The 23,842-nt window shown below is 43.9% G+C and overlaps 1 protein-coding gene across 2 annotated transcripts in view; it reads left to right on the forward strand.

The window, feature by feature from the left end:
* Nucleotides 1-23,842, forward strand: part of LOC136849338 (ubiquitin-protein ligase E3B) — a 961,194-nt gene that overhangs the window by 678,826 nt on the left and 258,526 nt on the right. For both annotated transcript variants that reach the window (XM_067122700.1, XM_067122699.1), the window contains exons 14-15: nt 3,114-3,250; nt 3,446-3,609. In XM_067122700.1, coding sequence (XP_066978801.1) covers nt 3,114-3,250; nt 3,446-3,609 — 301 coding nt within the window. The remainder of the gene's footprint in view (nt 1-3,113; nt 3,251-3,445; nt 3,610-23,842) is intronic.

Below are 23,842 nucleotides of genomic sequence, written 5' to 3' on the forward strand. Positions count from 1 at the left end.
CTGTTGAGGCAGGAACAGCCAGCTCAACTGTGGCAGGTCGTTATCGGTCACCTGTCGTCATTGGAGAAGCTCGTACTGCACGGTCAGCTCCACCTTCAGTCTCTCCAGTGGAGACCGAGGGACTTCTGGGATCAGTCTCGGGATCCCCAGTCGGTTCTCGTACCCATCTCCCAGGAGGTGAGGAACGATCTCGACTGGTGGATGGACGACAGGAACCTCTGCATAGGGACACACCTGTCCCCTGGCCTCTGGACATGCTGCTCTTCTCAGACGCATCGAAGGAGGGCTGGGGTGCACACCTGGAGGAGTTGCTGACCTCAGGCGTGTGGGACCATCACAACAAGCACCTTCACATCAGCGTCCTGGAGATGAAAGCAGCTTTCTTAGGGCTTCAGTGCTGCCAGGACTGTCTGATGGGACACTTGGTGGTGTTGATGAGTGACAACACGAGCGTAGTGGCATACGTCAACAAGCAAGGGGGACTTATCTCCCGTGCTCTCCACGCGTTGACGGTGCAGGTGCAGCACGAGTGGGTGGTAGCCCACTCTGTGGAGCTGTCAGCCTGATATACCCCATGCAAGAGGAACGTTCTGGCGGACACGCTCAGCCGTCAGGATCAGGTGGTGGGATTCGAATGGTCCCTTCACCAGAGTGTGGCGGACAGGCTCTTCGACCTGTGGGGGCGTCCAGTAGTGGATCTGTTCGCTACCCAGTACAACAAGAAGCTTCCAACCTTCTCCGTCGTACGGGACCCATGGGCATTTGCAGAAGACGCCTTCCAACACTTGTGGGACAACCTCAAGGTGTATGCCTTTCCCCCGTTCTGTCTGATTCGTCCAGTTCTCAGTCGAGTCCTGGCATCGACGAATCTTAGAATGATCCTGGTGGCTCCCAAGTGTCCCGAGGCCACTTGGTATCCGGACCTGCTGGCTCTGCTTTCCGAGGCACCAAGAGAGCTTCCCCTCTGGCACAACCTTCTACGTCAGCCGCATGTAGAATGGTACCACCAGACCGTGGCCTCCCTGTCACTTCTCGCCTAGAGGTTATCCACCATCTCTTGCAAGCGAGAGGCTTTTCTCACTGAGCAGCGACAGAGATGGCAGGATACCTCAGGAAGTCTTCTGCAGCAGTTTACCAGGGAAAGTGGGCCATCTTCTGTGGATGGTGTCATAGGTGGGGTTACTCTCTGGTCAAAGCCACTCTTCAGCAGGTAGCGGACTTTCTCGTTTGTCTTCGTTGAGAGAAGCTCCTGTCGGTTTCAGCAGTAAAGGGACACAGAGCTGCTATAGCCCTGGTCCTGAAGTTGAAAGGCATCGATATCTCGTCCTCCCTGGAGATATCGTTGCTGATGAGGAGCTTCGAACGGTCTTGCCCCCCCAGGGAACTCAGGCCCCCTGAGTGGGGTGTGTCTCTCATATTGTGGAGCCTGACTTGTGCCCCATACAAGCCACTACGAGAAGCCACAGACAGGGATCTTACTCTCAAGACCGTCTTCTTGCTTGCCCTGGCATTGGCAAAGAGGATTAGTGAACTACAGGGACTTTCTTTTGCAGTTAAACACTCAAGGGGGTAGGCATCGGTGACGCTCAAGTTCGTAACGAAGACACAGAATCCAGCGATCCCTAATGCTCGATTTGAGTCTTTCACGATTCCATCCCTGGGTGACTTCGTTAATAATGACCCTGTCGAGATGCTGCTCTGTCCCGTACGGGTGCTACGGAGCTATCTGAAGAGAACTCAGCGTCTCAGGCCTGAGTGTCGACGACTTTGTTAGCACCGGGATCCCTAAGAAGGAGGTGTCCAAGAACACGATCTCCTTTTGGCTTCGTGAAGTTATCAAGAAGGCATACGCAGCAGCTGGAGAGGACGATGCCAGCGCTCTACGTCCACGCGCTCACGAAATCAGAGGGATTGCGCCTACTTTGGCATTCAAGAAGAACCTGTTGGTTCAGAAGGTACTAAGGGCGGAGGTGTGGTCACACCAGACCACATTCACCTCTTTTTACCTCTGGGACGTTACCCATAGGTCCTTGGATATCTTCTCTTTGGGACCAGTGGTGGCTGCTCAACAAGTTGTGTAACTTACCCGGCTCCTGTACAGGACAGTGTTGTGTCTCATCTGTTGTACGTGCATGATTGGGGGTAAAGGGTGAGTGACTGGCTCTCTCTTCCTTCCTGTCATCCAACTTTTTCCCTTCGGGCAGAGAGTTTGGGCAGTACAAACTGAACCAGACGTCAGACGCAGGTGAGTTTCATGTCTTGAGTATCCTAATCTTTGTTGCCTTTCAGGTACACATTAGATATAATGTCCCCTCCTTCCCTTACAAGGCGGGGAAGGAGTTGCGGGCTAATTACCAAACCCATTCTTCATATTGGTCCTTAGTCCCCGACATCCTCGGGTCACCTCTTCTGTGGCTGGGAAGGTTCTCTCTGTCTTTCACCTTGCTGCGTGTTTGCTTACCTACCGTAACTTCGTCGCAGCAGGGGTGGTCTAGTAGACTGGCTCGTGACACTCCAGTTCTCATAACAGTGATCATGGTCTGGTGGCTATGTTCCCCTGGCTCTTACCCCAGGAGAACATAAGGTGTGGTTGAATTTCCAGTCGTTCAGAGACCTACACTCAGGTTCCTCCCACCGAATCATGAGTCCCCATATAAGTAAAGGATCAAGGGTTTGTATTTGTGAAGGAACAAATAACATTTTTTAAAAGTAAAATGCATTTTTCCTAACATACAAACCCGAGGTCCTTTACTAAGGTTACCCACCTCAGCCCCCCCACAATCTGTCCTACGTCAGAAAGTAAAGTGAATGCGTAACGCTGGGAGGGTGGTAGCGTGGGTCCCCCACTGCAACTACCCAACTACCCGGCCAGTAGTTATACCACCGCACTGCCTTGTTAAGTCTTTAGTGGCCAGTTCAGCTTTGCCGAAAGTAACCTATATAAGTAAAGGACCTCGGGTTTGTATGTTAGGAAGCGATTTTTGTGTGACAATACATTTATATTTACTTGTATTTGTAAAATTTATTTTGAAAATTTGATATTCAATCTTTACATTTTCGTGCTATTAAACATTTTATTAAAAGACACTTACCTTATTTGCTTCTAATTTTAGGGCGCGTTTGGTAGAAGATGGGTATCGACAGTTAGCATCATTGTCACCTCAGGCGCTTAAAGGACTTATCAGAGTACGTTTTATTAATGAACAAGGATTAGATGAAGCAGGTATTGATCAGGATGGAGTTTTCAAAGGTGAGAACATTTTGCTATTTCAAATATGATGGAATATGTGCAATTTTAATATGATATTCAAATGTAATTTGAGGTTATTATAATGCAGTGACAGTGTTAGTGATACTTTTCAGAAACTGTGTACAGTACCTCTACATAACATGATGTAAAGCTTTGATGAGAGATATAGTTGTTGATAATTCAAACTTTTCACAGAATTTCTCGAGGAGACCCTGAAGAAAGTATTTGATCCGTCGTTAAACCTTTTCCGTTTGACAAGTGAGGAGAGACTTTATCCTTCTCCAACATCATCCTTGACTGAAAACCACCTTCAGCTATTTGAATTTACTGGTAGAATGTTAGGAAAAGCAGTTTATGAGGTGAGTTTTTTTTTATTGTAGAGTGGATATTTATTTTTTTCATTTGTGACATGTCATTCCAAGCCTTTAATGAGGATGTGTATTATTCAGGTATGTTGCCACAAAAAGTACCTCCATAATATTTAGTGCCTAGTAAGAAGATCAGGGCTCAAGTAGTTGGAGCAACCCATGTAACCCATCATCTAGATGAAGTAGCATATCCAGGATTCATAGTAAATTTCCAAGACTCAAGAAAACCATCTTTCTCTTTGATTTTATCATTCTTTTTACATATCTTGGTTTTGTCACAATTTTTAAATTAACATTTATTATTACCAGGTCTACACAAATGATCTATGAAGTTGCTTCCTCACTTGTTTTTTTGTAGGAAAGTAATTTTGGACGTGTATACCCCCCTCCTGGCTCCTCAGATAAGTCTCATTAACAGCATGAAATTGGTCGCTTAATGTTTTGAGAGATTCGGTAACCCTTTCAGGGATATTCATCCACACTTTTCACTGCCACTGGTATCCCATCCATAACCTTTTGTCAGTTATATGTGATGTTTTTCTCTAGGCAGCCAGTAAAGATAATTTACATACAATAAAATGCAGGTTCTTCGATATGAAATGCTGATATTGTGCTTGCATCTTCTGTACCTTTTTAGTGATCTAGCTAAACTTGAGTTAGAACTGACTTATTTATTGCTATAACAATTTATTGGGCTCACCCCTTAGTGGCAAATTATTCTCTTAGTTACTAGGACAGTACTCTTCTTCTTCTTCTTCTTCTTCTTCTTCTTCTTCTTCTTCTTCTTCTTCTTCTTCTTCTTCTTCTTCTTCTTCTTCTTCCAGAAAGAAGAGATCAGTTATTAGAAAAGTAAAAATAGATTAACAAAATAATAAATACATAGATAAGAATGAAAATAAATTATTAAGATACAAGGAGAATTGTTTTAGGGTAGTATTGCATTGCATCTTTGCTTGAACTTTTGAAGTTGTTATTGCACAACATCCTCAGGGAGACTGTTCCACAGTCCAATGGTGTAAGGAATAAAGGACCTCTGGAACTAAGAAGTTTGACAGGGAGGCACATTTAATGCATATTGGTGCTGCTGTTCAGCAGATCTACTAGCTCTCGGCAGGAAAAGAAGCTCAGGGATCAGTTGTGAATGTGAAACATCTTTGTTGAAATACAGCTTATGAAAAATTGACAAATTAGACCATCCGTCGATGGTCCAAGTCATAACTGGTGATGATAGGAAACAGAAACCTACCACCACGAACCACTCTATTGAAAAGAGATAATCCCGGGCAGAAGCAGGCATCCATATCACAGAACAGTATTCTAGTAAAGGAAGGACAATTGACCTCAAACAGGTTGCATTAATTTTACCACTGTTATAAATATATTAGGCCTTACTTACAATACCTAACTTGCGTGCAGCATTTGCTTAGAATCTGATTAGATGTTTCTCAAAATTAAGATGTGAGTCAAAAGCTACACCAAGAATAGTTAAAGCTTCAGAATCATTCAGCTGAGTCCCATCCTCCTGAAGGGGAGGATGGGGTGGGAAATCTGTAATCAATAGTGTTTTCGTTTTACTGGAGCTCAGTCTCATACTCCACCGACTACGCAATACACTAATCTGCTCCATGTCTTGATTGAGGCTAAGAGCAGCTTCACTTCTCATAAGTGGAAACTTTATTACACCCACAAGTGTTGCATCATCAGCATACTGAACAATCTTGTTTTTCAGGCCAACAACCATATTGCTTTTATACACTAAAAATAACACTGGGCCAAGAACATTACCCTGTGGAACTCCAGGTGCAATAGGTCTTGCTCACTAAAAATCTCATCAACAGCAATTCACTGCTGCCTATCTACCATATAAGGAAATCTTGAAGTAATCTTAAAACATATCCACCCAATCCAAAATTCTGAAATTTATAAACAAGTGCCTTGTGATTTACTAAATTGAAAGCAGCACTCAAAACCCTTATCAAGGTTCTCTTGCAAATGGCATGTCAAATCTTAAAGAGCATCACAGGTACTTGACCTCTTCGTATATGCATGTCGACTATCAACTAACAATCCTTTAGATTCCACTTACTTATAATGGTTAAAAAATACATTTTTCTGCAGCTTTGAAGACCACAGGGAGAATAGAAATTAGCCTGCATTACAGCAGTCTGCAGATATGCCAGTTTTTGGAAGAGGCACTATATTGCTAAGCCTGTGCTCATCCTCGAAGGTACTGCATCAGCCAAAGAATCTATAGAATCTACTTATCTTGGGAGACAACGCAACACACCAGAAACTTTTTTAAAAAACGTGAAGAAACAATCAGGATCTTTCCACCCCAGCTATTAGATTATCAAGAATTTTCTTAACTTCCCTAAAGCAAAATGTAAATGGTGTAAGAATAGGTTCAGGATGACAAGTATCAGGAAGGAGAGCATCCTCGGCTGGTTGTTTAGCATCAAAAGCTTGATAAAGTAATTCAGCCTTTTCCTTAGGGCCAGTAACCAATCACCCATCATCTGCTAGCAGTGATAGAATGGAAGACGAGCCAGACCCAAAGATAGATGATACCAATTGGTCCACCACAGGTGAGGCTGAGTAATTCCTTCGCGTTTCCTCTTTAAGGAATTGTTGTAATTTCTCTCAGCTATGTGGTAAATTTTACTGGCAGCATGGCAAGACTCGACAAAAATGGTGTAATTTTCATGTGAACGATTTCATCTAGTCCTAAATTTCATAATCAATCAATCCATGTGCTGAATATTGGTCTGTCATGGTAAGCTCATCTGCATGTATCATCAAACCATGACTGGTCATTTGTCCTGAATTTGATGACCTTTCTAGGGACATAAATTACTAAAATAGCCATCAACATTGCATATAACTTCTTTTTTAGATCTGGGTCTGATATAGCATCTGAAATATTAAGTGCCTGACAAGCTTCAATGACGCTATCGTAATTGGCTCTAGATTTCAGCCAAACTGTTTTTCCATTGGTGGCATTATGACAGATGACACATATGTCCATCTCAGTGGCACAGTGGTCAGAAGTGCCTGTATACTTGCGGACCTTAGACTTGATGGTAGCAGGAACATCTGTGAATATGAGGTCTAATCTATTACCAGAAATATGTGGATTCCTCAATTAACTCGAGAAAATCAGAGGACACAGAACTTGAAAGCAGACTGGCCCAGTAGATGTGTGGAATTTGAATTAAGCTACTCACTGTGCTTTGCATTGCAGTCTCCACAAATTACAAGTGAAGCTTTTGAATCATGTGACTGAGCCATACTATCCTTTCCAAGAGACAGTCATATTTAGAATCATCAATATTTTGATTGTGGTAAGCAGCAAATACATAAATATTTCAGTGCTTACTGAAAATCTTAAAACAAAGAACTTCATTGTAACTACACTCCAAGGTTTTCTGATGATGAATAGGTCATCTGGACTTAGTGTATACAACCATACCTTGGTATGTGGTATGTTACAACAATGAATAAAATCAGGGCCATCAAACCCTGGCATTAAAAACTCAACCTTCGACTTGCTACTACTTACAAGTGTCTTATTTAGAAACATCAAATCGTAGCTACTTGCACAACTCTGAAATAAGAAAAATTACCTTAGCCTCAAATATCTGAGTAAAGTAATCTGCAGTTTTTCTTACCGTTATTAGTAGCAGTCCTAGGGTTCAGCTCAGTGTCTCCCCAAAAAAACTAAGATTAACAACTTAAAGTTAGAAGCAAAACTAATAAGCAGTCTCATAATAACAGCAGCAAAGTAAAATTCAGCAGAACAATAGACAATAAATCAACAACAACAGTATTTATGCTATTTACAATAATTTAATGAAAGTATGAATAAGCAACTGGTCGACAAGGTGGAACTGGGACACCTTGTAAGGCAATAAACCTGCCAGGTTTGCCACAACAACTAGGGGGAGGGCAGTCAGGATGGATGTAGAAATTACAAAAGCTCAGAAAGCTCAGAAAGAAAAGATTAGGTAAAGAAGAAGGCACTTTCCTGATAATCCACCAAGTAATCTGTGCTCTCTCATCAACCTGTCCTCTACACCTTTAGAAAAAACAGGAGAAAGTGAACAAAAAAGAGGAAAAATGCCATAGTGTATCCTCAAGCAAGGAAATTCAAACTCAAGACCATTAAATACCGTGGTACAATGGCTATGGCATAGTCCAAGGTTGGAGAACAAGGTTTGTATTCTGAGTAACCTTCTCCTAGAACGGTTGCCTGCCATGGCTAAAGGGTCCTTCTACCCTAACTCGTGTAGGCAGGGATGTCACACCCTGAAGTGGTTGTTACTAAGGAAAAGCCACATTAACCTGCTATCCACTATTGATCTTTGTAGGGTGTTGTACAGTGTGAATGATGTGTAATCATGCAAATATCTTATATTATTCCTGTCTTGCAACCATGATTAATAATGGGTGAGAACTCTGCTTATTTGGGGGGGGGGCGTTCATTCAGTGTTCATGCTCCATTGTTGCTTTTATCTTGATTTTCAAGTGCTAAGGGTAATTAAGTGCTTTAATGTTTTCACTCATTTTTTGTTCATCAACACTGCCCAAGCCAGTGCAGTATTGTCTTATTACTGTGCCATGAGAATAGAATGTTACTCAAATGCTGTCTCTTTTGTTCACTGACCATATTTTAATGGACTGTGAGGTTAGTGCTTGTATACCGGGGTTTTATTCATCTGGCAATATTTATCATCTATTATCATCCTGTATTTACCAACATTGTTTCTTGCTGCCTATATTCCTGCTTGTTTTCTCATTATTATCTAGATATTGGTCTATTGCAAATAACTTGAAAGGTGTAAGATTTGTACTTCAATATTTTCAGTCCTTACATTATTTGTGTACATATTTCTCGTGTATCATTCCAGCAAGTACAACAAACTTACCAAAGTGTTTTGAGAGGTCACATGATGGATTGATCCCCCCCATTAAAAGATTTCATTGTTTTTATTTTCCTTTAGGGGTAATGGTTGTTTCCCAGGAAATGCCTGTCCAGAGTATGAGGGATGTTCTATTGATACATATAGGATTGATATGAGAAACCAAGGCTATACAACAGTCAGAAAGAGAGAGATATCAAGTCTAGAGATCACGTTTCCTCGGCTTCCATGTATAGTAAATCATCATTGCAAATATGTGAGGCCTAATCCTGTAATCATTTTCCCGTGGATGCAGCAGGTTCATTCTTAGATTTCTATTCCAGATGGAACAAAGCCAGGTTTCATTTTCTAGGCTGTGGTACTCCAGCTTTTTCTAATATAGCATATGTCAAGGTGATGTTGCTGCAGCTCATGATGGGATGGCCCTATCTAATAGCAGCAGGATCAGAAGACAGGTCCACAGGCATTACACCTAGTTTTCAAATCCATTTATTGATCTTGGCCACAGAATGGAGCTATCCAAACTAGGGATGGCTTTTGGCTTTATAGAGAGGAATAGTCCCATATCAGAGTTTAGCAGCAGAGGATGATGACCAACGAAGTCAAAGTAAAGAGGTCAGCGAAGTAGCAGCTACGAAGAAATTGGTCTTAAACAACAAAGCTGGATTTGTTTGATCAGTATGATAGTAAATGCATGAATCAGGTTGGCTGAGCAGAGAGGAAAAAGCAGCAGTCATTCTGGCATCAGAGGAAAGGCTTGGCATCAGGTCTAATAGGACCAAGATTAGGGCAGGCACTTAGGTAATGGCAGAGAGTGAGGCAAGAGCTGTACTGTATGCCAATATCCTTCAACATTGTCATATAAGAAAAAATATGATTATTGAGTCATATAAGAAAAAATATGATTATTGAATAAAATAGCAGGTTAAAGATGTTCAAACTGGTTCTAACTTTGCAGTGAAGGTGACATTGAGTAACTAGTAATAATACTGAGGTAACATGTGTCATGGGTTTTGGGGATGAAGTATTTAGCAGTCGGTTGTGGATTAACTTGGAAACAGTGCCACTTACCTTATTAAGTCCAAATACCTGGATGCTTATGGCAGGAAACATATGAATGGGAAATGGACCAGTTAACAAGTAATTACTGCATATGGTCCACCTTAGTTTTTTGCAGCCTCCATTGAGGAAAAACTAACAGATATGGAATGTGGCTAATGATAGGAGGAAAATGAGGTATATTGTAGGTACATGAACTTCTGTTTCACATTGCTCAGTGTTTGGCCATACCAACATTTAAAAGGTGGACCAGCCATAAATCTCGAGATGCTGTTGGCTGAAGCGGCTTAGGATAGATCTTTGGGTTTCTACAAGATTGTCCTTGTACCTTTGGCTTCTCTTAGAAAAGAATGCGCAGTGGCCAGTCCGACTCATAAAATCCCATAGCATCCTGATTCAAGTGGAGAAACGCTTGAGCCTTGAGATTATTATCTGACATTTCTAGAGAAACTGGTCCTATGGCAAACACACAAAATTTGGTTACTTATATTTCAGCTGCAGAAATTACTGAAGTGCATAATGAACAATACCAGGAAGAAATTACTACAGTACATAGTGAAAGACACCAGGAAGAAATTACTACAGTACATAGTGAAAGACACCGGGGCAGTGTGAGGACATTCAACAGACTGTTACCAGCACTAAGTGTAATCTTTTACAGTGTGCTGTATGTGGGTGCATTGTTAGAGAGCTAAGGAGTTCCTTCAGATGAATTGATAATGTTGGGCATATACTGTATTTGGAAAAGTAGCTTCATGTAAATTCACAATATTAGTTTCATGCCTTTGAGAAGTACTTGAGTTGATTGGAAAGTTAGAAATTGTCTGAACAATAAATGATGTCGTAGTCATTCATTTGAAAAAAGTTCTTGCTTCAAGAATAGGGTATTTGATTTGCGAGGGGGGATATGGAAGGGAGCTTTCAAGAAATTAAAGGTAAAACTAAATGAAGGTCTTAAGGATGCCGTGGGTGGTTGACCTGATCCTTTCGTTGCCAAGCCTTTAACAGGGAAAAACTGTCGTTTTATATAAGTGACTTACCAAGCAATTACATAGATAACAGCTTCCTGCCATGGCAGACCAAAAATTCAGATTTCGCGGTGGTGCTACCATTGCTAGTGTAGGTGATGGTCCTGCCCACTATCAGGATTGGCAGGTACAACTCAGTGGGAAACATCAATTTGTTTTCTGTCTGCTCCTGATCAACATCAGTGGTTTTTGGGCAGTACCTTACGTCATTAGTTGGATTGTCTTCCTGTATTTTGGTGATGTATTCAGATTTTGTGTGGCCTTTTTTGCAATTAGTGAATCGTTAGGTTGTTTTGTAATTTTTTCACTATTTTGCCGTGTCAGATTCTAGCTCTTCTGGCTTTTGGTTCTGTACTTCTGTACCGAGGGATGTAAAAGTAGATTAAGTAAGATTATGTATGATTCTCATACTAAATGTATTAAATGTAGGGGACAAGATTGTAATGGGGAGATTACATACCAGGAATGTCAGGATTGGGATTCTCAGCAGTGGAAGGTTTATCGTTCCCATCCTGATAAACTTGATAAAGATAGGAAGAGGAAGGCTGCTCTTAGAGCAGAGCATAGAGCCAGCTTAGAAGCTACTCCTTTGCCTTCAGTGGCTGAGGGTAGCTCTGTTTCTTCCCCACTTATCCCTTCTGTTTCTCCAACTCGAGTCTAGGGTCGATAAGAAGTTAGAGTTTTTGGCCAATACAGTCATGAATCTTGGTTTATCTTTTAAGGCTTTTATTTTATAAGCTTCTGTTCCAGATGTTTTTGCTACCACTGCTAGTAAAGTGCAAAGTGAGAATGTTGTGTTTTCTGAGGAGGCGGCTGTCTGTCCTACCAGTGCTCCTAGACGAAGGTCCCTGTCCCGCACCCCCGCACTGGAGAGAAGACACACCGGAGGTCAAAGGGAGGCTGGTAGGGTTTTCCCACAGGCAGTTGTCCCCTCCATTGAGCTCATTGCACATTCCAAAGTGTCGACTGAACGCCACTGGAAAGGTGTCTCGTTTAGTGCGCATCGTATGCATCGTATGTCTGATTTGGAAGATTCATCGTTGGATGGAAGGCATCGTCGGCATCAGTCTTCTGTTTCTCATCCTTTGAAGAGGCATTCTGCGGCTGTGGATGGCTCTCCTCCTCCCGCTACTGCTAAGAGACTTAAGGAAGTCAGCGTTAGTCCTCAACCCTCTTGCAGTTTTGCTGATCCGCCTCCTTCGTCGTCTCAGGTTCAACAAGCAGCCTGGGATAGTCCGGAGTCTCTTGGCGCCGAAGATCTCCAGACCTTGTCTCCTAAGCTCTCTCATAATAAGCGCTCTCCGTCTCAGCCTAAGCTCTCTTGCACGCCTGAGCTCCTGCCTTCTCCCGAGCACCTGGCACCAGCTGCTCAGTCTCAGGTGCCTGTGCCTGCTCATTTGGTGCCAACTTCTCGCTCAGCTCCAACTTCGGACCGTTTGACTACTGCTTCTTCTAATTGCCCGACGCCATGATTCAGCGCCTGCTTTGGCTTATTCAAGTCTCCTCAGGATCCTGTTGTTGAACCTCCTGGACTTCTTCCAGCCTGCTCCTCTTGACTCCCCTGCCCCTACGGGTTTTGATGAAGAAGCATGCCGCTGACTCTTGCCTTCCTAAGCTCATCCTCTCCTCTTCTTCGAAGAAAGCATTGAAAGAGGTCGATGAGTGGTTGGCTTCAAAGAGAGCTGCTGGCAAGGCTACTTTCACCTTTCCTCCTTCGAAGCTTCTTAATAGGAGGTACAGGCTTTATGCCACTGGGGAAGTGCCTTCCTTGGGAGTTTCTGCCTCCTCCCAGAGGGACTTCTCCGGCTTGGGTGATGCATCGCATCGTACTGCTTTCACCTCGGTGAAAGTCTTCTTCTCATCTCCTGAACTGGATCATCTTGTTCACAATATTTTCAAGGTTTTGGAGATTTTAAGTTTCCTGGATTGGACAGTGGGGGCTTTGGCATGGAAGATTGAAGACTGCCTAGCCCTTGCAAAAGACTTTGCTTCGGACTGACTTAATGTTCTGTCTTGCACAGACAAGGCAGTGAGGGATGGTTTGTCTGAACTGGCATCACTATATGCGATGGGCTTGTTGAAGAAGCGAGAGCTTAGGTACTCCTTTACTACTAAAGGAGTGACCTCTATCCAGAAGTCAGCTCTCTTATTCGCTCTGCTTGACAAGTCTTACCTTTTTTCCCCAGGAAAATAAGTTCTTTTGGATCTGCAGAAGAAATTGACTACTCTACTGATCTTCTGGTCCAATCGTTGAAGCATCCCAAGGTAACTCTTGCAGCAGTATCTAAGCCTTTTTCACCTTTGCAGCCTCAGCCCTTTTGTGGAGGAGAGCTAGAACCCAGTCCAGACCTCGCTTGAACCTTTGCCCTCCAGTGAAGTCATTTTAAGAAGTCTTCAGCCAAACAAGCCACCAGTAAATGAGACCCGTGTCCTTCATGCTCCGATAGGTGCCAGGTTGCACCTTTTTTGGGAGGAATGGAGTCGAAGGGGTGCAGAACCTTGGGTAGCTCAGATTCTGAAGTCGGGCTACTCCATTCCTTTCAATCAGACTCCTCCACTTTCAAAGTCACTGATCACCTTGACGGCTTACTCGACAGGGTCCAAGAAGTTTTTGACCCTCGCTCAAGAGGTGGGTTCTCTCCTTCGCAAAGGAGTGGTTGAGGAAGTTGTAGACCTTTTGTCGGAGGAGTTTTACAACAGACTTTTTGTTGTCCCCAAGGCTTCCGGGGGTTGGAGACAAGTTTTGGATGTCAGCAGTCTAAACTTGTTTGTGGCGAAGATCAAGTTCCACACTGAGACGAACCGGTCTGTCATGTCCTCTCTCCATCAGGATGACTGGATGGTCACCCTGGACATGCAGGATGCTTATTTTCATATCCCCATCCACTTGGACTTTAGGAAGTTCATAAGGTTCATCTTTCGTGACCTGGTTCTCCAGTTTCGGGCGCTTTGCTTCGGCATGTCCACAGCCCCACAGGTCTTTACCCGAATCCTCGCTCCCCTCGGCAAGTGGCTTCATCTTCTTGGGATCAGCATGTCAGTAAACCTGGATGATTGGCTTCTCTGCTCTCCGTCAGAGGAGCAATGCACGAAGGACTTACAAAGGACCCTTTGCCTAAAGGAGTTAGGCATCTTGATAAATGTTCAGAAGTTCCAAATGCCTCTGTCTCAGAGCATTCTTTATTTGGGGATGACTCTGAACTCTCGAGTTTTCCGGGTGTTTCTCTCCCCAAAGAGGGTCAAGTCATGTCTCCAGACTGTACAGGATTTTCTCAATCTCTTGACTTATTCTGCTCTCCAGTGGATGAGCCTTCTCGGAACTCTGGCCTCAATGGAATCTTTTGTGAGGTTGGGCAGACTTCACATGAGGCCCCTGCAATTCTTCCTGAAGGCAAATTGGTGCAGGAAGACTAAGTCAGTCTTGCAGTCTTCCAAGTAACGTTGGCGATCAAGGAGGCTCTCCGATGGTGGTTGCCCAAGGAGAGACTTTGGGAAGGACTCTCTCTATTGCCTCTGAACCCCAGCCTAGAATTCTACTCCAACACCTCAGACGTAGGGTGGGGAGCACTGTTAGGGAGTTGGAAGGTGTCAGGGATGTGGACCGCAGCTCAGAAGTTGCTACATATAAACGTCAAGGAGTTGAAAGCCATTCATCTAGGCCTTTAGGCTTTTTCTCCACTCGTTTTGGGGAAAATAGTTGTGATTTGTTCAGACTATACCACAGCTCTTCCTATGTTTGCAAGCAGGGGGGCACCCACTCTGTCGCTCTTTGCGAGGCAGCCAAAGACCTTCTATGGGCAGAGCAGAATCAAGTCAAGCTGCTCCCCCGATTTGTGCAGGGGAAGATGAATATTCTGGCAGACCAGTTAAGCCGCGGACACCAGGTTCTCCTGACAGTGTGGACCTTACATTCCAGAGTCTGCAATGATCTGTGGAGGCTTTGGGGCAAGCCCTCCATAGATCACTTTGCTACTTCAAAGAACAACCGACTTCCTCTCTTTTGCTCACCAGTCCCAGACCCTTTAGCTTGGACGATGGACACAATGTCGTTAGACTGGACAGGCCTAGACGTCTACACCTTTCCGCCCTTCGGGATGATTTGGGAGGTGTTAAACAAGTTCAGTTCTCATCAGAACGTCTTGAGGGCACTAGTCGCTCCCTTCTGGCCGAGGAAGGAGTGGTTTCCGGACCTGCTGAGACTTCTTGTGGATTTTGCAAGGCTTCTTTCACAAGGACAGTCACTGCTCAAACAGCCACATTTTCACAGGTACCATCAAGGGTTGTCCGCTCTGGCCCTGGCAGTCTGAAGCACTTGTCAGAACAAAAGGATTTTCACATGGCTGCAGAAGCTATTGCTAGATTTAGAAGAGCTTCTTCTAGCAAGCTCTACCAGTCCAAGTGGACAGTGTTCAGAGGATAGTGTGTACAAAATCATGTCTCTTCTTCTGAAACCTCTGTAGCCCAGGTTGCGGACTTCTTGCTCCTTCTCAAGACTGTCAGGAGATTGTCACCCTCTGCAATTAAGGGATATAGGGCCATGCTTGGATCAGTGTTCAAGCACAGAGGCCTTTAACCTGTCTACGAACCAAGATATTAGTGATCTTGTCAAGTCTTTTGAGACCTCCAAGACACACAGTCACTCTTCAGTACCTTGGAATTTGGATGTAGTTTTAAAGTGGCTCATGAGCTCCTCTTTTGAACCTCTTCGTTCTGCCTCCTTTAAGTCCCTCACTCAGAAGACTCTCTTGTAGCGCTGGCTACAGTGAGGCAAGTAAACGAACTCCAAGCAATGGATAAGAAAGATGGTTTTGCGCAAGGAGGCGCAGTTTGCTCTTTTTCGCTTGATTTCCTTGCTAAGAATGAGGACGTTTCTCGCCCCTGGCCCTGCTCATTTATTATTAAGAGCTTGGAGAACATTCTTGGGCTGGAAGAAGAGGAGAGACTTCTTTGCCCTGTGAGGGCCTAGCGGCTTTACATCCACAGGACTGAGAAGATCAGGGGTTCCTCTAGCAACCTCTAGTGCGGTGAGAAACCCATCTCGTCTGCTCTCAAAGAACGCCCTCTCCTTTTTCTTAAGGAGTCTTTCTCAGAGCACATTCTCAGCTTCAAGAGGACGTCTTCCCGATCTTTAGGGTAAAGGCTCATGAGGTTCGAGCCGTCGCCATTTGTCTTGCGTTCCGTCATAATATGTCGTTGTCTTCAATTTTCCAGTCGACTTTTTAGAGATCGAAATCTGTGTTTGCTTCGCACTACCTGAAAGACGTGGAAGCAGTTTTTGATAATTGTAGTATATTAGGGCCTTTATCTGTGGCTGGCATGGTGTTGGGAGAGGAAGCATAGGGGGCAAACTGTCCCTGTACTGTCTCCTCGCCTTGGTTTTTTAGGTGTTGAGTTGTTGGGAAGCCTGGGGGTACAAGCGCACCTGGAGTAGCCACCAGATTATTTATGGTTGGGGTGTTGGTTGTCAAGTTTTTATTACGGTGTAGGTGACACTGTTGTTTTTTATTCTGGTCATGCCCAGGGCAAGGGCACCTCCTTTTGTCTTTGTCAGCTGTCGTTGTACCTCCACAGCTGCAAAGTACCCACTGAAGTAGGGGCAACTCTGGCCAATATGCCATGCCTTCTACAGGTTAAGATGAATGCCAACCAGAGGCAGTGTTTACCTATAGCAGCTCTCTTACCAACTAAGGTACAACAAGCATTGTCTCAGTGCTGGCAAACTTCTAGTTCAAAGTCATTATCTCTTAATGTTTTGGATTAGTTTTATGTCCATCTGATGCGCCTCCTCTCAATGTGGAGTCAGCTATGTATTTGCTTGGTAAGTCACTTATATAAAAATGACATTTTTATAATAAAATAGTTTTATATATACTTACCAAGCAATTACATAATTGGAGACCTCCCTCCTTCCCCACAGATGGATGTATTTTGGCTCAAACGAATTGATATTTCCAGCTGAGTTGTACCTGTCAGTCCCAATAGTGGGCAGGACCCTGTCACCCACACTAGCGATGGTAGTGCCACCCCGAAATTTGAATTTTTGGTCTACCCTGGTAGGAAGCTGTTAGCTATGTAATTGCTTGGTAAGTATATAAAAAATTTTATTTTATTATAAAAATGTCATGTCGATGAGCTGAGTGCTAATGAGATACTGTGTCCTTCAAGTCTTAAAAGAATGCAGTCATTTGCTTTTCAGGGTATAATTTTGACCAGTTAAGAAATAATATTACTTCCCTTCCCAGCTTTTTCAAATCTAATACCAGGAATAGCTTAGGTAAGAATGAAATAAAATTTTTAATCAAGAGCTTCAAAGTATTATACTAATAGGGTGGAAGGATCCAGCTGTCCCTACAATGTAAACATGAGAGGTTATTTCTTGAAGTGTATGGTTGTAGGTAAGCATGCTACCCTCAACCTTCACATATGCCACAGACAATCTCTCTCTCTCTCTCTCTCTCTCTCTCTCTCTCTCTCTCTCTCTCTCTCTCTCTCTCTCTCTCTCTCTCTCTCTCTCTCTCTCTCTCTCTCTCTGTAACTTATGATTTCTGCTGTATTATATGGATTACTTACTGTGCAGATCTCCAATAACTGATTTTTCAGCCACTGTGTTACAGTCAAAGATACTGGAAATGGAACAAGAGAGAGTCAGGATCATTTTGTTGCACAGTAATACTTCTGCTTACTGGTCTCTAAGTCTTAGAGTTAATGAGTGATGATGGCCAGATTCATTACCTCTTTCTACTAAGCAACCCAGTGAGCCAAGGAGTTATCTGTCTGTACAAGGATGTGAGAGCAGAAGCTCCTTAAACGTAATTGCAGTTATGATCAAAGAGGAGGAAGAAGACATTCATGGATCAGAGATACTGGCCAGCTCAAATGATTTAGTTTTCATGCTACCATTCATTGTTGAACATAATTGTAGAAGGAATGAAGCAAACTAAAAATCGGTTAAAGCAAAACAAAGCTTATGGCGGCCATTAAGTAAAAGAATGAAAAAATTACAGCTTGGAAAGTGGTTGTGGGGATGCTGTGGGAAGGGTATGAGGGTAAACCCAGTACTAAGTACAGTACCTAGATTGGAAAATATAAATGAAGTAAAGGGTTTTAGCAAGAGAGTTACATAAGCAGAGGTCTTTGCCCCAGGAGACCTGTGAAAACAAATAAATGAAAAATTAATCTCAACTGATTTATTCTTAAACTGACCCATTATGGTACTGTTCACAGCCTTAGCTGACTGCTACAAAATGAAGCTACCGTACATGTTAGGAAACTGTGATGTGGCTGATGTTGAACCTTTTAGGTCCTGTTTCCATAGATTTGATTGCTACTTGTCATAAATAGATTCTTGTAGTCTGTGTCAGTTATCTCAAATGTCTTTATTAGTGGGCCTCATAATCACTGCTTTTGCAGAAATTACAAATTTAGACATTCTAGCCTTCATTGTTATCCTAGGTCTAATAGATTTCATTAGATTAATATTGTCTCCTTTCCCCTAGTGATGTGACATCTAGTGTATCAGCATTTATTTGTTTTCTTTTAACATTTTATACATTGTTTGGGAGGTTGTAAGCCACTGGTGACAATGACTCCCAAATCTTTCATACTTGATATCCATTTTTTTATAATTGATATGCATGATTGCATTTATTAAGGTTAAATGACATCTGATGTTTTACTGACCATTCACCAATTTATTGAGGTTTTCTTGCAGCTATTTTATATCTGTAGTGTTATTAGCTCTGATGCACATTTTTGTGTCGTCAACATGCTTCTTTATTTTGCTAGTCAAACCCAGAGGCCAATCATTTGTGTAGATAATGCAAGGCAAAGGACCAAAACTCTGAACGCTGAGGCACATCACTTCTGACATTTTATGAATGAGAGTAGTTTGCATTGATGACAACACTGTTTTTTGTTAGATACAAATCTATCCAGGCTCCTAATTGATCTGTTATACCTAGATTCTTATTTTTGTCATTCATCTTTGATGCTGCATCTTGTCAAATGCCCAGTGGAAATCCAGACAGAGTTTAACAATTGTGCTCATTTTATTAAAAATACCAAACAAGTTATTAAAAGATTCACAAAGATTGGCTAAGTATGATATTCATTATGAATTCCATGTGATTCTATCAACTCTTTGCCACCATGCATAAGTTCTAAGTTCTAGCAGTTGATTTTGATCTGACTATCTCATGGTGGTCAGCATGTAGTTCAAATAGAACTCTAGTTCTGAATGAACTTGGAATTGCTATCCTTGAGTCTCTCAAAATACGATTTTGTGTCACACAATTCATTTCAAATGGAGTGATTTACAATGGTCTTCATTTACACACAGATCTTTATGTTTAATTAAACTCTGTATTACTGTTGAAAGTACTGGGTCTTTCTCTCTTTGAACATAATGCTGTCTGTGTGGTGCTTTGTTGACTGGTAATCTTGACAATGCATCCACATTACCCATGTTTGACATTGGTCTATGCTCTGGGGTATAATCATAATAGCTCGGTGTCAAGGTCTTGCTGCTGCTGGTGTAGGTGAACCTGCTTTTGGACCTAAAATTGCCAATTAGAGTTATGGTCTGTGGAAAATTGCCAATGAGGGTTTATGGTCTTTGGCTAGTCTTAATTTTTTTTCTCTATACACCAATCTTCAACCTTCCCTTTCTATTTGTGAGTAGTTTTTGTCTGCTATGTTTAATACCCTGGAAGCAAATACAATAGACCAATGTGTTCCATCTGGCATCATATGAGCTAATAAGCCTGAGTGAGGCATCACATATCAATTTTACAGCTAGCATAGCCTCCTAATACCGGAGCTGTTGAACTACTGTATTGTTCAAACTGGCAACGACTCTGGAGCCGCATGAATAAGGAAAACAAACGGGACACGCCCGGAAAAATTTTCCAGTGGAAGGGATCTTCCTTGGCAGACTGAAAAAGCCTGACAGGCCATTCACAAAGACCCCCAGAACTCTGGCCGGAGGCTGATTGAACCTGATTGGGGGGGGGGAACAACAGTCCAGCTCCACCCCGGGCCCTGATAACTATACTCTGGGCCCAGGAACTGGAGTTCCAGTGGCCCCGAAAATGGTACAGCCTCCCACCCATATGAGAAATACTACAGGGAGGAGGCTTGATTGCCTCCCGTGAAGCAGATGCCTTCCCAATTTCTTGGAGAGGAGTAGGATGTTTCCCTGCTCCTATGATAACCCCGAGGGTCAGAGCCTCTGGCCAAATGTCTAGTGAAAATTCTTTCCTTAGGTTTTCGTATGAAGCAAAGAAAACTCCGGCGGAGGCACGTGGGGGAGGTAGAGACACACGGGGGTGTTACAAGGGGCTGATGTGTTGGCTGAACCCGCACACATCGAGGTGGAGGCTGGGAGTGAGCTGACGGCTGTCTAGGGGCAGAGACCTGAAGAGCCTGCACCACCGTCTGAGCAGGGGGCTCTTGAACTACATGAACTTCTTGCGGACTTGGGACAGGTCCCGGCAAGATCAGACCGTTTCTGCTCGTAGGGTAGACACCCATGAGAACGGAGGCTCTGGGTAATATTAGTAGCCCCAGACGGGCCGTAACAACGCCCACCTGGGGAAAAGATTAATTCTCCAGGTGAAACTGTTCATAAGATTTTTCAGCTCAAGGCGGAACGGGCAAGCCTGACTTACCCCCTGTTTCAGCTTCCGAAAATTGACTCCGGAAGCTTAGGGAGCTGTATGCTGAATAAATTAGAAGCGTAGTCCGGGGTTAGAAGATTCACTGTGAATGTATCTGTGATATCTGTCTCCCGGAAATGCCTCAGCGATACATTTTCAAAACAAGCCTGTTGATAAGAGGGGCTACATTCGGAGCACAAGGGGTAAGAAACAGGGCTCTCAAAGAGAGCACGGTAAGACCCCACAGCTGGCGTGAACTTGGAATTCTCCGCCTGCCACTCCATTCAGGGAAACGATGTGTCCAGCCCCTAGCTGAGGGCTCACTTATGGATCCTGCCAGACAGATGCCATGTTCATTCTGACAGTCTGGTAAAACCCGGATAAGAGGATACCAGACCGGAAGGGAAGAAATGCCCTTCCACCAACCTCCGTGTGCCCACACCCCGACAGAGGGTGCCTTCATGCTGGGAAGCATAAAGGGAAGGCGCCAAGATTCCCCAGACTGGAGGAAAAGAGGTGGAGGTGTCCGGAACGATAGAATTCGAACGGAGCAGGACTTAACAGGTGATCCATTGACAATGAGTCTTGAGATTAATCTCTTGGGATTTAAGCTCCTGGAAAAGGGAAGGCATGGACCATGAGGTAGATAGTTAGTTTAAAAGGTTGACAATGACCCTCAAATCGAGCTCCTTATAAGGAGACCCGTAAAAGAGTTTTCAACAAAGGAAGGAGTGGGTAACCGCCTTGCCTTGCTTGGGCCGTGTCCCTTTCCAGAAGACGAGGCCAAACTCGTAGATGGCACCGGATTAGAGATCCGAGATGTCCTCGAGGGGGCCCCGGAGCGGGTCTTCTTGGTTTAAAAAGGGGTCTTCTTTTTTGTCTTTTTCTTTTTTTTTTTTTTTTTTTTTTTTTTTTTACTGACTTCACCTTAGGGACGGTAGACCAGGAACCGTCGAAAAGGGATGAGAAGCTAACGAATCCCCTAAAGGAAAAGTTTGCCTCACCTAATTCCGAGCTAAGCGGAAAAGGTTTGTCTCAATTATTCCCGCACCTACTTATCGCTCCGGGACGATGTTCACAGGTCCGAGAACGAGACAGAAGGCCGCAACGTCTTCTAGTTACGAGACTTGTGGCCGGCCTCCAGGAGGGGGAAAAATTAGGACCCCAGACACCGGAGGAACAACTATTAATAAGTTATATAAGATTGAGTTTGGCGAAGGAAAAACCGATAGGTGTATATGAAACCTACCAATTTACTGAGAATCTCGCCCGGAAACGGCGTTTGGCGGAGGAAATCGATAGGCTTATATGAAACCTACCGATCCACCGAGAATCTCGCCCGGAGAGAGCCCAAACACCAAAAGATTAACTATTAATAAGCCACAAGAGGCGGAGAACCGATAGGTTTATATGAAACCTACCGAAGTGCGAGAATCCCGTCCGAGGCGGAATTTGGCGGAGTGAAATCGATAGGCGTATATGTGAAACCTACCTGATTTATCGCCGAAAGAGCGACTATTAATAGGCCACATGAGGCGGAGCTTGACGGAGGTAAAACCGACAGGTGTATATGAAACCTCACGGATTCATCAGGTAGCCTGCTCGGGAGAGCATAACGCATAACGCGCAATCTGCGGGTGCCAAACGACTAATAATAAGCCAAAGGAGGCGGCGTTTGGCGGAGATAAAACCGACTGGTGTAAATAAAACCTACGGATTCATCAAGTAGCCTGCTCGAGAGAGCATAGCGTACTTTACAACCTTCCGAGTCAAGAATAAGTCACATGAGGCGGAGTTTGGCGGAGACGAAACCGACAGGTATATATAAAACCTACGGGTTCATCAAGAAGTCTGCTCGGGAGAGCATAGCGTACTTCATAACCTTCCGTGCCAAACTATAAATCCAAAACAGACTGCGACCGGAATGGGAGCTATAGACTCCGTAACGCTGGTTTGTTGCAGGATAGCGGAGCATTCCTGCACTTGACAAAACCAGCCGAAAACGTATGAGAAAAGGGCATGCTGGAACGGATGCGGAGCAGAGTACCGTAGCAGCGACTAGCCTAGTCAGACCAGGAAAACCCCGGAGAAAACCGGAGAGAAAACCGGGCTAACAGGACAAAACTCATAGACATAAAAACAGAGTTAACGGAACATTCGAAGCGATCATGTTTGAACAAAATGTGGGAAGGTTATGAACTGTTCGGAAGTGGGCGCACTCCGAGCCAAGAGAGGAAAACCCCGGAGGAGGATATCCTGAACGAAGTGATAGCGGTGGGGAATAAACGCCGACCGCTAAACACTAAAACCGCCGTAGCAGTAAGCAAGGAGAGCCCAACAAGATAACGAAACACCGAACAGGTAGTAGCAAAAGGAGGGGAACTCCGAAAGTAAACAAAGCAGAAGACAGTTAGGTGGAAAATGCTAACTGGCCTCGTATGAGATCCCAACAGTGAGGTGCGAACATGTAGGAAGCACCACGAAGGGAAATAGTCGACGTAAAAGGAAGGGGGAAGGATAGGCCAGGAGGTTGGTAACCCAAAGCAGCGACCAGGGGTGGGACAGCACTCCCCGGGCGCCCAGAGATTCTCATAGATCCCCTCGCTATGTAAGCTGTGTTGCACGACAAGAGCGAGAGAAAAGGAGAGGAAGGGCAAAAACCTCTACGGCCAGGAGAGCAATGAAAGATAAAAGGAGTGTGAACAGGAGTGGGGAGAGCACTCCCGGTCACCTCCAGGTCCAGGTGGAGTGCCAACTCAGACACACCAAGGGACAATCAATCAATGCAGAGGGAGGGGATGTAGGCTACAACATAAAATAAGGATAAATTGCTCTCAAACCTTGGAAAGTTAACAAACCTTGAAAACAAACCAAGGGGAGAGAGAGAGCAAAGGATAAAAGGGAGAGAAGGGGACTCTCGATACCACAAAATAATATATATATAGTCGGTAAAAGAAGTGTGAACAGGAGTGGGGAGAGCACTCCCGGTCACCACTGGTAAGCAATCCAAAGAAGGATTGAACTAGGACAGGCTACGCAGGTAAACCCTCGCTATTCCAGCTTAACTTATTAGGAACATTAGCCTAAGTGAAAAGCCGAAACAGGGAGAGGGTGGACGTAGGCAATATATCCAAGCCAAAACCAAACAAAGGGAAGCACCAGACATAAAACACACATGTACAGAACGAGATCACCGACATGAAACTCATACATACAGATCGAGAACGTCCCCTCCTTAACGATTTTTCCCCGAAGGGAAAAAGTGTTACAGCCAACCCCTAGGCTAACCTAACTGACGATGTAAAGGAAGGAAGCCTAGGAGAGGGGTAAAGGCTAACCAATAACTCAAAAAATTCATAATAAAACAAAATTTGTCTATAAGGTACATGTAGGAGGATAGGAAGGCCCAACACAACATGGACGTGAAGGGACATGACCGACCTCCAGTTAAATGAAAGTACCCCAAAATTAACAAAAATCAAAAGCATCCAAGCACAAGGTCAAAAATTAAATGTACCAATGAAAATCATGTTCCCATACACTTAGAGAAGTGAGTCTAAAA

Source organism: Macrobrachium rosenbergii, chromosome 20 (assembly GCF_040412425.1).
Source record: "Macrobrachium rosenbergii isolate ZJJX-2024 chromosome 20, ASM4041242v1, whole genome shotgun sequence".
Classification (NCBI taxonomy): Eukaryota; Metazoa; Arthropoda; class Malacostraca; order Decapoda; family Palaemonidae; genus Macrobrachium; species Macrobrachium rosenbergii.